Source organism: Schistocerca piceifrons, chromosome 11, assembly GCF_021461385.2.
Source record: "Schistocerca piceifrons isolate TAMUIC-IGC-003096 chromosome 11, iqSchPice1.1, whole genome shotgun sequence".
NCBI classification, from domain to species: Eukaryota; Metazoa; Arthropoda; class Insecta; order Orthoptera; family Acrididae; genus Schistocerca; species Schistocerca piceifrons.
The window spans coordinates 135,114,825-135,132,305 of NC_060148.1; the positions used below are offsets into that span (position 1 = coordinate 135,114,825).

The 17,481-nt window shown below is 44.5% G+C and overlaps 1 protein-coding gene across 1 annotated transcript in view; it reads right to left on the bottom strand.

The window, feature by feature from the left end:
• Positions 1-14,165: 14,165 nt before the first annotated feature.
• Positions 14,166-17,481, bottom strand: part of LOC124720068 (BTB/POZ and MATH domain-containing protein 3-like) — a 55,354-nt gene continuing 52,038 nt past the window's right edge. Inside the window, exon 4 of the mRNA XM_047245335.1 lies at positions 14,166-14,648. Within this exon, the coding sequence (XP_047101291.1) occupies positions 14,267-14,648 (382 nt within the window). The 3' untranslated portion in view covers positions 14,166-14,266. The remainder of the gene's footprint in view (positions 14,649-17,481) is intronic.

Sequence of the window (17,481 nt, forward strand, 5' to 3'; positions counted from 1 at the left end):
CTCGGAAAGTTGCGTTGAAGTCTAAACTTCAGCAACTTCGTCAAACAGGTACAATTAAATGAAAGTATGTTAGACAGGCGACGGGAGGCAGGTTGTCCAGAGCAGTGAGAGCTCAGACTTGTAACCTACTCAGACCGAAAGGCGAGGCTCTGCACTGCTAAGAGCACCCGTACAAGTCGAACACAGGCCCCCGTCACAGTGGCTGTGGTTAAACGTGCCAATCAGCAACTCGAAAACCGGTGGAAAATTCCACTCTATTGCCGAAGCACTGCTATTCCACCAATGGAGAATCTTGGCGCCAATTTCTGCGCCGATTTTGCTACGTTACGGAGCTATCCCCTGATCAGGCCAATCGCAGTTATGATTTTGCAGAAAAGGCGGGAATTTGCCCGCCAAGACTGCCTGGGAACACGAGTCATTCCCACACCTTGCTCGTAGCCCTTCAGACAGCGTTTTCACAAAGTTTCTGCGAAGTAACGGAATCCCTGACCCCAGCCGCTCCTTCAGGCCCCTGTGGGCGTGTCGCCGCCATTCTTATGACAATGTTGGTGTCTGGACAGCACCACTCTGCTCCCTCACACCCGTCGGCATAACCCTGAAGATCAGCAGAACCCGCCTGTCACCGGACCACCCGGGTGACGAGAGAGGATAAAATGTCTGGCCATGGAGAGTAAATTTTAAGTGTCCTCTAACTTTAGTCTTTTGTACTGGGATCGTAGAGCAAGAATTATTGGCATTGCGTTTATTACATGCTGCATCACAAAACAGTGTAACTGGAGAGTCGTAGTCAGCTGCTGCGGTGAAATTATGTGAGTCAGTTTGTACGTTTATAGCCGGATGGTATACATTCATTTGTTGCTGTTTCATTGTCCTGCAATAGCGTGTATCATATGTCTTTCAAGGAGATGATACGTTCTGTTACTTTGTTCATATTGTAAAAATGTGCAAACTGATTAAATCCTGAACTTTACTGTTAATCTCTTGAATTAAACAAAGTTGTCCCTGTGCTTCAATGGTCTGCCAAATAATGTAGTACATGAAATGGTCCTTGTGCGCTGATCATTTTCGTAACAAACAGATCGTGAAATGGAAATGTCTCACCTCATAATGTAGTTGCTTGGAAACGCAGTGCTTGCTGCTCTGCGCGCCAGTTGCGAATTTCTTACTTCAGTTGCTGAGAGCTTACTGCCGATGCTCCAGACAGCAAGTAAACTGTGTTGTACACACCACTGAGTGAGAGACTCCTTTAAACAAAAATGACTTGGACCGAACATGTGCACAATGCTCTTAGGTGAAATATGCCTGTAACAAACTGTTTTTACATTATCTGATATATTATTAATTGTAAGAAATTTATGTTACAACATGCACTAACATTGAAAAAGGACAACATTTATGTCACATGCTTACTCTCACAATTGTTAGAAAAATAATTGGCAGAGATGAAAAAACCCTTACAGTGAAACTTAAACAATCTTTAATGAAAAATCTCAATTTCCTTCACATGGCTGTCTGATTCAACAATGACTCTAACTACGCGCGACTGCAGTGTCACAAAATAAAAAAATGTTTCCTTCATTCCAGCAGCGATGACAAAATCGAGCACACCTTCCAGCGACATAGTTGGTCTGAGCAAAGACTGCGAGCGAATAATGATAAGCGATTCAGAAGTGTCTCTTAGCGCCTGAGTCACACATAGTACGCACAAAATCCAGAAGTGCAAATAACAGCGATTACATCTTATTAACGATTTTAATATTACGTCCTGCAACGTCGAATGCTGTCTACCGCTTCCTGTATGAAATGTAGCAATGGGTTTGTTCGCCTTCTTTTTATTAGCAGGTTAATGAGCATCTTACTTACTCTGCCATCGACTGCGTTTTATTTGCAAAGGGAAGACGCCTTGCTGCAAAGCTGGCTTTCAGATGTAGAGAACCTTCTTTACTCTGGTAAGTAATTACATCTGGCTACATTTTTAACATTACATTCTGCTATCTCCAATGCTGTCTACAGATTCCCTTATCAACTGCACTAATAGCATTGTTCTCCTGTTGTTTTTCAGCACATTTATGAATTTAATCTGGCTGCCACTATTTTCTCTGTCAACAACTGTGTTTTATTTCAAAATGAAGATGCTCTGCCCGAAAGAACGCTTTTAAACACACAGAAACCAGTACCTCCTTCTTTCATTCGGTAAGTAATTACATCTGGTTAACATTTTTACTATTACGTTCTATATATTAAAAGCATCACCTCGGTTCCGAGAGTTCTGGAAACTGTACATTTCCGGCCTTTCTATTGCTCACGAAAACCACACATTGCATGTTGTACCACCATACAGCGAGACCTTCAGAGGTGGTGGTCCAGATTGCAGCACTCCTAAACGGCGATTCGGCGTAGATCCCTCAGAGTGGTTGGTGGGGTCGTCCATAAACAACGTTTTCAATCTATGCCAGGTATGTCCGACAGCGTTCATGTCTGGAGAACACGCTGGCCACTCTAGTCGAGTGAAGTCGTTATCCTGATAGAAGTCATTCACAATATCTGCACGATGGGGGCGCGAATTATCATTCATGAAGACGAATGCGTCGCCAATATGCCGCCGATATTGTAGCACTGTCGGTCGGAGGACGGCATTCACGTTTCGTACATCCGTTACGCCGTCTTCCGTAACAACCAGTGGCGTACGTCGGCCCCACATAATGCCACCCCAAAACAGCGCGGAACCTCCACCTTGCTGCACTCGCTACACAGTGTGTCTAAGGCTTTCTGCCTGACTGGGTTGCCTCCAAACGCCTCTCAGACGATTGTCCAGTTGAAGGCATATGCGACACTCATCGGTGAAGAGAACGTGATGCCAATCCTGAGCGGTCCATTCGGCATGTTGTTGGGCCCATCTGAATGACACTGCATGGTGTCGTGGTTGCAAAGATGGACATCGCCAGGGATGTCCGGACTGAAGTTCCGTATCATGCAGCCTATTGCGCACAGTTTGAGTCGTAACACAACGTCTTGTGGCTGTACGAAAAGCACTATTCAACATGGTGGCGTTGCTGCCAGGTTTCCTCAGAGCCAAAATTTATAGATGGCGGTCATCCACTGCAGTAGTAGCCCTTGCGCGGCCTGAGCGAGGCATGTCATCGACAGTTCCTGTCTCTCTCTGTATCTCCTCCATGTCTGAACAACTTCGCTTTGGTTCACTCCGAGACGCCTGGACACTTTCCTTGTTGAGAGCCCTTCCTGGCACAAAGTAACAATGCGGACGGGATCGAACCGCAATATTGACCGTCTAGGCATGGTTGAACTACAGACAACACAAGCCGTGTACCTCCTTCCTGGTGGAACGACTGGAACTCATCAGCTGTCGGACCCCCTCCGTCTAATTGGCGCTGCTCAGTCACGGTTGTTTACGTCTTTTGGGACAGTTTAGTAACATCTCTGAACAATCAAAGGGACCGTGTCTGTGATACAATATCCACAACCAACGTCTGTCTTCAGGAAATCTGGGAACCGGGGTGATGCAAAACTTTATTTGATGTGTGTATTTGAAACAAAACATTTAGTTCAAAACTACTGACCAAATATGCCTGCTTAGTCAGCTTCATACCTGTTATCGCCAATAGTGCGGAACGAAAGACTTCGTTTCAAATAAACTTAACTTCATAAACGGAAAAAATTAATAGATCCAAATTTCTCCACAGACCTGACAGAAATAGCTTCATTAAGACATTAATGGTTGATTGCTAATAAGGTGGAAATAATACAAAATCAGAAAAATGAACCTACTAACTTATTTTAATCTTTCATTATTAGGAGAATGTATATTAATTCACTTGATGGCTGCCAGACACAGAAATGTGTTTCCTTTTCATTTGACGTAGGAGCTGTAAAGGAAGAGAGACCGGCAATATCACGTAACATACACACGAGTCACGTGGAGAATGAACCCGCACTGTAACTCAGCTTGCTCTGCGCATGCGCGAGTCTGGCATTATTAAAAATGTTTTCTGGGTAGCATCTGGCTACTCGCTGCTGCTGCTCATACGGCAAACAGCCGCGTTTCAAGAGGCCAGGAGCGGGAGAGGGCACTGCTCATACGCGAATTCAGCTCTGCGCATGCGCACGAACGCGCTGGCAACTGCTCACAGGAACCTCGGGCTTGCTACGTAGTCGCCGCCGCGCGTGCGCAGTGACGCCTGTTTCCTGGCGCTCCCTGGCAGCTGCTCAGACGGACGTAAGCAGCTGTAGCAAGATGAAAGGCCCCAAAAAATTGTCGCCAGAAATAGAAAACACTTTTTTCGTTGCAGATGTGACACAGGCTGAACTTAATTTGTTATCAGAGTATGACGCGGAATGTAGAAAGTAGCTGTTTAGCGGAAGAGTGGAACTGTTTTCTGGCAACACTTCGATGGTTAATTCTGGTTGGGAAAGACTGTGGCTTTTCAGTTTCGTTTCGATCTGCTAAACACAAATGTATAAAGAAGAGCGATATGCTTTGTGAAAGCGGAAGGAAAGCGTGATGCATTACGACTGTAACAACACTCATGTTGCCATTTTTCCAGATATCAATGAGTCTGTCACTACTTTGCACAAGTCCTGCACTTTCCAGCCGATTGACACAGGTAACAATGAACATTGAGCCATCCAGAATGATAATGTATAATACCTTGTATAGAAATGTGGGTGCAGATACTGACTGCAAATCCGCTTCTTTACGCCTCTCAATGAAAGCGTCCTTTAATCGCAAATTCAGAGACTGGTTTCATTGTTCACGGTAGAGTCACTGTAAACAGCGGTCCTATTCTTTACATATCAGGCAAGATGTACCAACACCTAAATATGAATTATATACTTTTAAGACCTTCTTCTCGGTACCTTCTTTATTATCTTTCTAGACGTGAATTTCTGCGATGTTTTGGGAGCGGATAGTCCAGCTTGGTGAAGGTACAAATTCTTTCGCTCCTTATATCGTTAGTAATATCAGAAACCATGTCATACAAGGTGGTGTTTCTGTCACTGATTGACTTTTCTATTGCTTCATAGGAATAGGTCCAAAGTGTGTATATTAAACGTCGCGATTATTAACGACCGGATTTCTCGTTATTCTGCATCTCCCTATTCATCGGATTGCTTTCCATCAGGGCTACCAGTATGTAAGCATTCCTCACCACCCAGTTCTCAGTACGTTCTTTCATACCGTACACCAACGCTTTCCGTACTTGCGGCATGCAAATTTTAATTCTTAAATTTATTTCGGGAACATTTGCTGGTCATCTACGTCACTATCGCTGGCCGTTTCTTTACGAGAGTAACTGCCTAGATTTCTTCACTTCGGAGAACCAGCAGTCGGTTTTATCGAGCATTTCAGTCCCAACGAACCACATACTGCACTATTTAAACGCTCATCTGAGAGGTTAACAACAATTTTGTTCTTCACACAGTCCTTACAGGTGTTTGCCATTGGTGCGTGTTTCATTTTGATGCATTCAGTTGGCGCCAATCCTAAATCTCCGTAGCAAGCTGCGAAACATTCACGGCACTCCCTATGACCTGGGTGGCGAGACTGAATGCGAAGAATTTTTTGAACAGGAATTACGCTCATCAGATGATGGTAAGGATTTATTCTCTGCTGCGCGTAGTGTAGCTGTGGCTATGGATAAATGACGAAACGTGTAAACAGTGAGCGTGGCGCGAATTGTGTACGACGTGAGATCGACTTGACGGCACTACGTTGAGTTCTGGAGACCACGGTGTGTGTTTTGCCGTAACCTCTCACACCTCGCTACAGGCAGCAACTGGGTACAGGAGTGCGCTGTGTCACCTCTACACAGAGAGTTCAGTACCACGGCGACGGTGTGGAAGATTGCGTGCGACGTGGTACGAAATGATTAATGCAGTTACTACCGCAATGTTGGGTATAAATAGCAGAGGACGCGAAACAACAAAACTTGGGTCGGCGGACGAGAGTCGGTGTATTAAAGAGGTACGGCCGTGTGGGCGTCTCTGCAGACATACAGAATTCACAACTGTCGGCCGAAACCGGGCAATATTTTATGCAAGGATGGCCTTCCTGCATTGTGTAGGATGCGGTAATGAAGTTACGTGTGTAAGTGGTGGTGAAATGTCGGTCTGTTTCTACTGCGCTCCACTCCGTTCCACCCTCGATTGGATTCCGGAGATGATATTGCCATTAAACTGGATTCTCACGCTTTTTGGAAAATGCCCATAATGCAGAAATATCTCGTGTTGGCACTTAAATGAGAAATGGAAACAGGGTGTCCTATTTGCTGTGTCAATTTTCTAGAAGTCTGCGCCATAAATGTGGGTGTAGTCGTGAATTTGACAAATGCAATCAACTTGTGTAGTATTGGTACAACCATATTCATTATAGGTCTGTTGCCGACAGCACAGGTGTTGCTTCCTTTCACGGCAGTACCAGGCAGTGTGTGTCGGGCGGTCTGGCTGCGTACTCGGCTGGAAACTGGCCTGCCGTGTGCTGGAGACAGCGTTAGGTCAGGGGGATTTTGTACCGACATACTTCGAGTAATGAAAACATTTCCGTATTTCACATACTTGTGTAGTTTGTTATTGTTATGACACTGCGTATGGCTGAAGTTTGCAGCAGAAATTTTATAATGCGACGTAACGTTTTGTCTCATAAGTGAAACAACTGTTATCGAAATGGTGTTTAGTGTTAGTACACCGTATACGGCCATTAGGTAGATGTGAAGTGCTGAGATACGATGGCGAAATTACTGGTAGATCGGGAGAAAATATCTTTGTAATATCGTGACATTAACTGCCAGCCGGACGCTGGTGTCTGCAATCACGGCTCAATTTTAAACTGTTGAGTAGAACTGGAGCTCGAATCGCCAAACAGTGTTGCAGATTTTATATGCTAAGTGATAATCCCGATTTAGTTTCGGCCTCCCCGTCGCATGGCCGGTCTTCTCTCTCTCTCTCTCTCTCTCTCTCTCTCTCTCTCTCTCCCTCTCTCTGCATGCAGCGCCCCTACCGCCTGTTCCCGCCCTGCCCGCTGCTTCTGCGCATGCGCGGCCCTCGGCCGGATTCGCTGCACACATTCCGCGTCACGCCCCCACCTGCGACTTTCCCCGCGGCGTAAATGTCGCTCCCTGAAGCTACTTGTACGTGGATAAAAGTGCCGTAAGCATTTTTGCCTAAACCACCAGACCGAATGTTTACGCAGGTTTTCGTCACGTAGAGAGTAACGCAACATGTTACAGGTGTGGATCGCTTCCCACAAAGAACTCTTTCTGTGGCTCGAGTTTCATTGTTGACATTCGGATCTCTGCCATTTCTGTAGACTGTTCTCTCGTTTTCGGGCGTGCGCCGAGGCGCACTTGTATGGAAATCAGTGCCTTAAACTCATCGCTGTGATCCTACAGCGTACTGTACGATACTCTTCAACTTCTTCCATTGATACCCACGCTTTTAGTACTGCAGAGGAAATTTTGGTGCTGACTGCTCAGGTAGTCTGAAGCCTGTTTCTTGTCGCTCTTGCTAGGCAGAACGACCTTCCCACCTTTCTTTGTATTCCTGTTTACAGTCGTCTTCAGTGATGCTGTAACGGCCTTGTCATCGCCGATTCCCAATTCTACCCCAAGAGATTCGAAAAGTTCGAGTCTCTTTGTTACCGACAGGTCTGAGATGTTATGTTCACCAGTGGGTTCTCAGATTAATGGCTCGGGGTAGTTTTTGCGTAAAGTACTTGGATCAGTGTATTATGATTTTCTGGCCCTACCACCATTTTTAGCCACCTGTCTCCCTGTATAGATGGCAGGATAAAGTTTCCACCTAAAATGGCCAGCAATTTCACGCGAAACATTCTCCAGGTTTCCCTCAAACTGTTCCACCATTGTTGCTGCTGAGTCTATAGAAGCGTTCCATTACCACATTTGATCTAACTTTAACGCTTGTCTTGAAACAAAATTATTTTACATTAGGGATCTCCACTGATCTCTCTAATGCAATCCTACTTTTCACTGCTTTAAACACCAATGGTCGACCTCTCTTTACGACCTACGTTGCGACCGGAATTTAGAATCTCGTTGCTACTGACTTCGCGTTTCACGCAGCTTTCCGTCCCTACTGCTGTGTGACCATTGTTACTGCTTATAAGCGAGATTAGTTCTGAGAACTTTCGGTAGACGCTCCTGCAGTTAACTAATACCACGTAGAGACAGTGAGAACAATTCAAGGCCAAGTTCTCCAGATTATAGCGTGCTGCATGCGTGACGGCGCTGGATCGGTTGTAATAAACACGTCACGAGTTGAGTGAATTCTGGGAGCAATGGCCGCCCAACGTCGATCTGTCGCCAAAGGACGAAAAACCAGACAGAGCTCTTAACAGACGAGTAGTCCAAAGATATTTCTCGCACCGTCCCTGAGGACTAACCTGGCACGGCCTTTTACTTACCGAATATTCTAGAGTCCTCCGTTCCGAAATCATTGATACATGGGAAGCATGTCAATACAAACGGCAGAATTTCAGCTCCATTTTCGATTGGTTCCTCAGTTACAGTAAGCCTAGCGTGAGAATGAACCTTGTCCACTAAAGTTGTGAAGGAGCTTTTTGGAAATAGGAGGACAATGCAGTTTCATAATCTCAATACAGTTCAACAGAACTGTATAAAAATTAAATTTTGAACGGAAGTACGTGAAGGATGCGCTCGGTACTTCTGCTAATCGTAAGTGGAACTGATACTTTGAGATGAAACTTATGAAAGCTGTTTACTCTTGTGGGCGTAAAGTTTTTCAGTCGATTTCCAACTTTTTGATGAGACTACAACACATTCGCGACTGCAACAGGAAAAGGCTGAAACACCTGTGGTACTCAGAGAACCCTCCGCCACACACCAGAATGCATCTGTGAAGATATCATATCATTTCAGACGTTTCTGATCGGTAAATTGTTTCAGAAAGGTGTTATTTGTCAATTTTTAAGCAGTTTGACACAAACTCAGATGCGTTAAATTCTATGTTTATTTGTACTACAAATACAAAAGCAGTTCTGGTACAGTCATTGTTTCCATGTCCAAAGATAAGGATTAACAGTATCCAGGGCCAACATTTTAATCTAAGTCATTAGTTTTGTAGACAAGCTGCGTATATAAATTACATTCAAAACGGCCTGCTCTCTCGCAGGCAAATTGTCTGATGAACTGGCTACAGGGGATTTCGCATCGTGTAGCGTGTCCTTCACTTACATTTTTATACAGTTCTGCTGCACTGTATTGAGATTTACGTATTTCGGTATCAAATTTCAACAATTACTCAGATACCAGACACACTTTAAAAGACGAGTTTAAATAAATACGAACACGTTTCAAAAGATATCACTTTACTTTTATCACAACATATATGCTGTGAATGCCGTTGTGTTTGATGATGGGAAGAACGCAGACGGAGTTCTGGGCTGTTTCCCCTCTGCTGAAGCGTGCCGTACCGTTGCAGTGTGCCGGAATAGCAGAGAACAACAGATGACGGCCGTTAAAGGAGCGTTCCGAACTTTCGGCAGTCGCCGTTCTTCAGCGCGCTCTAGCGCCGTCACCGCTCGTCACAAAATCAGACCTGATTGGTGCGTTTTGTAGAAGAGTTTGGCTGCTGTAATTTTGTGCTGGGTTTTCAACTCCGAGAAACGCATAGAAAATGTAGTCCATCAACAAAGGAGGTGGCTTACAAAACACTCGTTCGACCTATACTTGAGTATTGCTCATCAGTGTGGGATCCGTACCAGGTCGGGTTGACGGAGGAGATAGAGAAGATCCAAAGAAGAGCGGCGCGTTTCGTCACTGGGTTATTTGGTAACCGTGATAGCGTTACGGAGATGTTTAATAAACTCAAGTGGCAGACTCTGCAAGAGAGGCGCTCTGCATCGCGGTGTAGCTTGCTCGCCAGGTTTCGAGAGGGTGCGTTTCTGGATGAGGTATCGAATATATTGCTTCCCCCTACTTATACTTCCCGAGGAGATCACGAATGTAAAATTAGAGAGATTAGAGCGCGCACGGAGGCTTTCAGACAGTCGTTCTTCCCGCGAACCATACGCGACTGGAACAGGAAAGGGAGGTAATGACAGTGGCACGTAAAGTGCCCTCCGCCACACACCGTTGGGTGGCTTGCGGAGTATCAATGTAGATGTAGATGTAGATAGTCTTCGTGAAACGAACGAAAATCTGAGAAGAGAGTGAAAATTTTGAGGCTTTCTGGATCTCTCGTTGTGAAGCCAGTGTGCCACAAGGCAGCAACAACGAAATTATTATTTAGTAGGCCAAAACACGTAATTAAAAGATCTTCCGCAGTTTCGTTGTGGGACAACAACCAGTTGACTGGGCTACATTCAGTTGCAGAGGTGAAAACAGACATACATACAACGCTGTATTATAAGAATCTGCCGAAGGAAAGAGGTCTAAAACTAAAATCTGGAATATTTGTAGTTATTTAGCTCCATTACTTTGTAGATTTTTTCATTTTCTTGTACGGCAGTTCGCTCAACACCGATTATTATGTTAATTATTTTTCCACTTCACCTCTAAGACATTTTTTGCACAATTAGATATCCGTTGCGTCATTTGAATTACATTTTCGAAATTACGGTTGAACCTTTCTTCACCTGATTGTTCTGTAGTCTTTTAGAGATTGTCGCCACCTGTAAGAACTGTTCTATAACTGGATATGCGATAAAAACAAAATATTTTTCCTAGTATCAGCCTTTACTGTGCAGCTGTAAGTAAACATATACTGGGCTGATAATATTTCGTAATTATTTTCTCATGTAGGGTGTGGGTCGTGCAGCACTGCATTCAGACTCAGTTCTGGAGACATATTGTGCTGGAACAGCTGGAGGCTGTCAACCACAGACGTATCAGTAAAAACACTAAATGTAGAAATTACCCCGAAACTAATAACATAACGCAAAATATTTAAAATATGAAACGATGTAAACAATCATGGTGCCAAGGTGACAAAATATTTCAAATATGAAACGATGTAAACAATCATGGTGGCAAGGTGGACAATGTGTTTTGCATTATAGCACAGCACTGTAGCTGTCAACGCAGCGCGCGAAATGACAATAAATTCTCCAGTTCCTGCGTGGTGAGTCGTTTTAAGTATTTTACTCTTAGTATGTGAGCGCGTCGCACCAGTGAGTGTGTTGACATGTGTAGTTGTGAGAAATTCATGAAAGGGTGTATTGTTGATGTGGCTTAATGAAGCATACTTATACTTGGAATCCTTTTTTCTCATTTGTCAGTCGTTAACTTCAGTTTCTCTTTTTTGATTCCTTAGCTTTATGAATGTGTTTGCTTACTTGCGTTGCACATCACGAGTTGTGTGCTGCAGAAACACAAATATGAAACGTGATATGATACTGAATGCATTGCATATCGGTCACAGGTAGGGCAAGTGAAATTTGGTTTCTGACAGCTCTGTCATTATGTTAATAGTGAATAGGCTGCAGAACAAACGACCCTTTCGTTTGCAGAGGTAGGCCAACATATTTAATTACCATTGCCCACTGTCAGATAGTGTAATTGTCGGGATATATCTGTGAAAGTACATCATTTCAGAGGTTTCAAATCGGTAGATGATTTGCGACAGGTGTTACCTAGTGAGTTTTGAAACGGTTTCAACACAAAGTTGGATGCGTAAAATTTTGTGTTCATTTGCTCTGTAATTACCGTAAAACTGCTAGTTCAGTGATTTTTGCACGGCTAAAGATAAACATTAACAACATTCAGTGGCAACATTTTAACCTGAGTCATTTGCTTTGCAATCACATAGCACTTATAAGTTTCATTGAAAACGCCATGCTCTCTCGCAGGCGAGTTGTCGGATGTGGTGGTCAGACTGGATTTCGCATCGTGTAGCATGTGCTTCACATACTTCCGCTCAAAATTTAATTTTAAAACAGTTCTGCAGCCCTGCTCTGAGATTAACCTATTTACATACCAAAATAAACTTCTCAGATACCAACCAGACATTTACATACACGAGTTTAAACAGGAACACGTTTCAGACTATTTGGCGTCCGGTTGTTGAGCGATATGAGCAGTGAATTGCAGCGTGTTTGACGATGCGAGGAAAGGGGACGGAGTTCTGGGCTGTTTCCCCTCTGCTGTGGCGTGCTGTGCCGTTCCAGTGAGCCGCAGTAGCAGGCAACACCAGGTGGAGGGCGTCAAGCGCGTGCCGAACTTACGGCGAGATGCATAACATGACTCTCTGTTACCTCCATAAAGAGCGTTTAATATCACGGCGGAGGCGTGTAAGATTGTGCCTGATATGGAAGTCATAGTCGCACACAGAGCAACGAAACTTCAGCGTACATGTGCCACATGTGGGGAAGACGTGACAAAAAGAAGCACTCGAGTTAACTGCGATACTTCCCGATGACGTTTCTCCTCTGTCTCCAGTACAACTGCTGTTTCTAAGAAACTCATTTAAAATGGAAGTGGCTGCTACGGAAAGTTTTAAAAACAAAATATCGGCAACGAGAGGGTCTGTGTGGGTAGGTGCCACGCATCCATTTGCCGAGAAATTCCCAGGATTACAATGGGCGGTTGAACTTGCTAATAACCTGGACTGCGGGAGCAACATATTGAACTAAGGAGCATTCAGAAGTATTTGAAATTATTGGCTACAATAAACATACGTAAAGTTGTACTTCAAACCGGAGAAACGTATGTTTCAAGTAGTAGTAATAAGAGTCTCGCAGAAGAATTAAATCAGCTGAGAAATGATGGGATACTATTTACGCAGGAAGTTGCGAAGTAGCAGAAAATATTGGAATGTCACCTGAACTGAATGTAATGATTGATGATAACGGAGAGAAACGGCAAGGCAGAAGAAAACGCTTTGTTGATGAAGCAGCAGGGGACGATTTAAACCATAGCTCGAGGAACAGTTTTCAGCTAAATGTTTGCGACGTTATTACACAGCTGTAGGGAACTTGACTGTACCGCGTGCAGCCACACACAACACGGAGACATTCAGTTTCCTGTGGAACTACGTAAGCGAAAACGATTCTCCGGTCCAAGAGCTTGTGGGAAACGACGAATCTTCCTACAGTGTAGACGTTAACAACGACGGTCTCGGAGAAGAAGTTTTACTGTTGAAAAGATTCGTGAAGGCAATGTTGTGTCTGGGCATTTCTTCTGCGCCTTGTCAGTACTCTTTGTGAGTGAAGTTTTGACTGACGTCCTCACGGACTGTTCTGCCGTTTGCCTGCTGGCGCCTCACAAGCAGAGAGGCGGCTGACAGTTGTGGCAGGAGCCACGGACTGGCGGGGAGCGGCGAGCTGCGTCAGCTGCGGCCGCAGGGAGTGGAGTGAGGCGACAGCAGCTGAGTTGACAGGCGTACACTCTCCACTGCACTTATTTACTCGATGTACGAGTCAAAGTAAGAGTAATTTTATTACCTGTAGCTCCACGACTTGCGTTACCGTCTCAGCTTTGCCGTTGTGACCGATGAGTGTCGAGACTCGTGTGCGTCGTTGCGAAATTGCTTTCGTGTGCTGAAACTCGGGCTCAGTGTTCTGTCTCGAATACAACTAGAATTACTTTGCTCGTTGCAATCTTTTACGTCAAGTACAGACAACAGTACCAGGAGGATTTCCTTCACATTTTGTATGTGTGTCATGTTGTGGTCTGATTGTGTTTAGTTAAATGTGGACTGACTGTATGGTTCCAGATGATAGTCGCATTATGTAGTGTGAATACTGCTACTAATATCTCATTGTTATTAAACACAACAGGTACGGTAGAGTAGAATGTTTGCTGAATATGGAGAAGTAAATTGAGTCTGATATCAGGAGCGAAAATTCTGGTGATAGAACTGATGTAGCATTAATCTCGGTATGTTGCAGATTAGAATAGTCTGATGCAGCACCTTGCAGACTGCTGTGAAATACTTTTCAGTGATCAGATATTATAGAGCAGTTGTGTTTGTTCACAATGAACTGTTAACTTTTGCCAAGTTTAGTCTGGAAGTGTACTCGTGAGATTTTTCTTGAGAGAAGGATTGTCCATTGTTATATGAATTATTTTACTTTTATCTGGCGTTGTCTCAGTTTTGCTACAGCATTGCTTAGAGTATTTGTGTGCTGTATGTTACTCGAGGAGGGCTGAAATTAGTGAGTCACAATTGGATTGAGTTTTTTCGATCTTTATTTAAAAATTATGAATATTGCTCTCGTACAAATTGTTTCAGTTCCTGTTTTTTTTGCACAGAGTTCGCTGGACGGGCTGCCTCATGACAGCATCTCCACCAGCCGCCTCCGGTTGCACCGCCTGGCGATGTCCAGCGCTGTCTCCCCACCACGAGTTGTGGCCCCCCTGCCGGCCCCCGCGTCGAGCAGCGCAGCCGCCACTTCTGCGTGGCCACTGAGTGCCGCGTAATGCAGCGGCGTCCACCCGTCATCATCCCTGGCGTCCACCGCCGCCCCCGCCCCCACCAGCAGCCTCGCCGCCTCGACGCCTCCCCTGCGCGCTGCCCAGTGCAGGGCGGTCTGCCCACCCCCGCCCCTCGCCGCCACGTGGGCCCCTGCGGCGATCAGCACCCTCAGCTCCCCCACTGCCCCCTGCTGAGCTGCCTGGACCAGCCTCCTGCCCCTCTCCTCTGCAGAGGGGCTCCTGCACAAAACACACAAACTGCCACTCTCTGCTGCAAACACACAGCACACAGAATGAGGAAAACACCCACACGAGGAAACAACTGTTGCGAATACAAATCTGTCCTGAAACAAACCTACCGTATTCCCCCTCCCAAAGTACAAAACAGTGCACAATTGTGTGTATGTATTAAATTGCAGTACATCTGTTCTATCCCCCTCATAAGAAAATCTTCATTCATCGTCCATTACAAATAGCATTATACAACCTCTGAAAGAATTACATTGTCACATTTTGTCACACTCATTCCTGCAAGTCAGCTCCTTTGCTCTCGGCACGCAACACCTAACCAGTCGCTCACCTCCACTACAAAACAGGCTTCTTGCAGCTAATACTGGTCTCTGTCTGCAGCTTCACTGCCAGAGGTCACACACAAGAAGAATCCCATCTCCTGGTTTTCAAACAGACACTTTCCTGCTATGCAGGCAAAAAAATTTCACTGCAGTTACCGGCAGTTTTCTTCATTCAGCCTCACCAAACACTGAAACTTTCTGACACATAGACAACAATTTATTCAAAACATGTGAGAGATAAACACCAACTTGGCAACACCACCCCCATAAAAAAACTGTGTGTGTGTGTGACATTTTATGGCCTCATAGCATACGCACATGTATTTAACAAGTACTATCATGCTCAAAATCATCTGAACGATCTCAGTTGTCGTCCATCTTAATGTTTTTGCGGCGTAAGGACTGTTCCATAAAGTTTATGGCGTGCAGCCGCATAAATTCAGTGGTTCGGTCCTCGGGTTTAAAAGAACGGACCAACTTTACGGAACGATCTGAATTGTGTTTCGCCTGATTTGTAATCAGTCCTCGTAACATTGTTCCTCTGCTCTGTTTTCGGTACAGTCTTTGCCTGTACAAAATGTTCACTGCATGAGGCCACAAGAGACAACTGCTCTGTGCGACCATCAGTTTACATGCAAACTGACACTTCGATAATGCAAATACCAGAAAACATGTTATTGGACATTACACAGCCATTACGCTTGCATATTCAAACTTATTGTAATAAATGAAACCTCAGAAAGCAGCATCCTCCTTTAAATGACACGACGAAAGTTTTCTCACTGCACTATTATCCGGGAATGCAATCTAACAAGTAAAGAAGAAATATGTCAAGTATGGTTTCAGTCACAAGTAACGAAGAGTATGCAAGTTCAAACTCGAAATGATTTGCCATAAAGTTTTGTGTTTCCCGGATATTCGAACGCAGCACTTGATCGGATGGTTAACTAAGCACAATGAAACGTCAGAAATCGTCATTTTTAACCAGCAATGAGATGACAAACTGAAACCAGGAGACAAAAGTGTTTTGTGTAATTGGCATTCGAAACCAACACCTATCCACACTGACTTCTAGTCACGCATAGACGTTGAGCAGCGAAATGTGGACATGTCATAATATTTAGTGAGGGTTGGAACGTGTATCGGAAAGACAGATTAGACACCGTAGGAGGTGGTGTCTTCATTGCAGTTGACAGTTGTGTCTACTGAGGTCGAAGTAGAGTGTAATTGTGAAGTTATCTGGACACGTTTAACAGGGCTATGGGAAATAATTGTGGGGTGTTATTACCGGCCACCAGGTTCCACCGTGACAGTTCTAGAATCATTCAAAGGGAGTCTACATTCTGTATTGCAGAAGTACCCGGATCATGCTATATTAGTCGAGACGACTTCAACCTACCTAGTATAGACTGGGATCTCTATGGATTCATTACAGGTGGTACAGACAAGCCGTCGTGTGAATTACTTTTGAACACATTATCCGAAAACTGTGTTCAGCAGCTAAATCGACAGCCAACGCGTAATGGAAATATTTTAGATCTGGTAGCCACGAACAGACCAGACCTCATCGACGGTGTCATTGTTGAGACAGGGATTAGTGATCATGATGTTGTCATTACGACTATGGTTACGAAAGTTAAAAAGTCGGTCAAGAAGGCTAGCACAGTATTCTTACTAGAAAGAGCAGATAAGCAGTTGTTAGCATCCCACTTCGTAAATGAACTGACTTCATTGACTTCCGGTACGATGGATGTGGAAGTATTACGGGCAAATTTTAAACACATTGTAAATCACGCATTGGACAAGTATGTGCCGAAAATGTTGGTTACGGACGGAAAAGACCCACCGAGGTTTAACAGCGCAATTTGGAGAATGCTCAGGAAGCAAAGGCAGTTACACTCGCGGTACAAGAAAGATCGGGAGAATGAGGACAGGAAAAAGTTAGTAGAGATTCGTGCTGCTGTAAAAAGGTTGGTGCGCGAAGCATTCAACCACTACCACCGTCATACCTTAGCAAAAGATCTAGCTAAAAACCCAAGGAAATTCTGGTCTTACGTAAAATCGGTAAGCGTGTCGAAGGCTTCCATCCAGTTACTCACTGATCAGTCTGGCCTGACAACCGAAGACAGCAAAACGAAAGCTGAAATTTTAAATTTAGCATTTGAGAAATCTTTCACGCAAGAGGATCGTACAAACATACCGCCGTTTGAATCTCGTACAGATTCCCGTATGGAGGACATAGTGATAGACATCCCTGGGGTTGTGAAGCAGCTGAATGGGTTGAAAATAAATAAATTGCCAGGTCCTGATGGGATTCCAATTAGGTTTTACAGAGAGTACTCTACTGCACTGGCTCCTTACTTAGTTTGCATTTATCGCAAATCTCTTGCTCAACGTAAAGTGCCGAGCGATTGCAAAAAACGCGCAGGTGTCGCCTGTATATAAGAAGGGTAGAAGGACAGATCCTCAAAATTGCAGACCAATATCCTTAACGTCGGTTT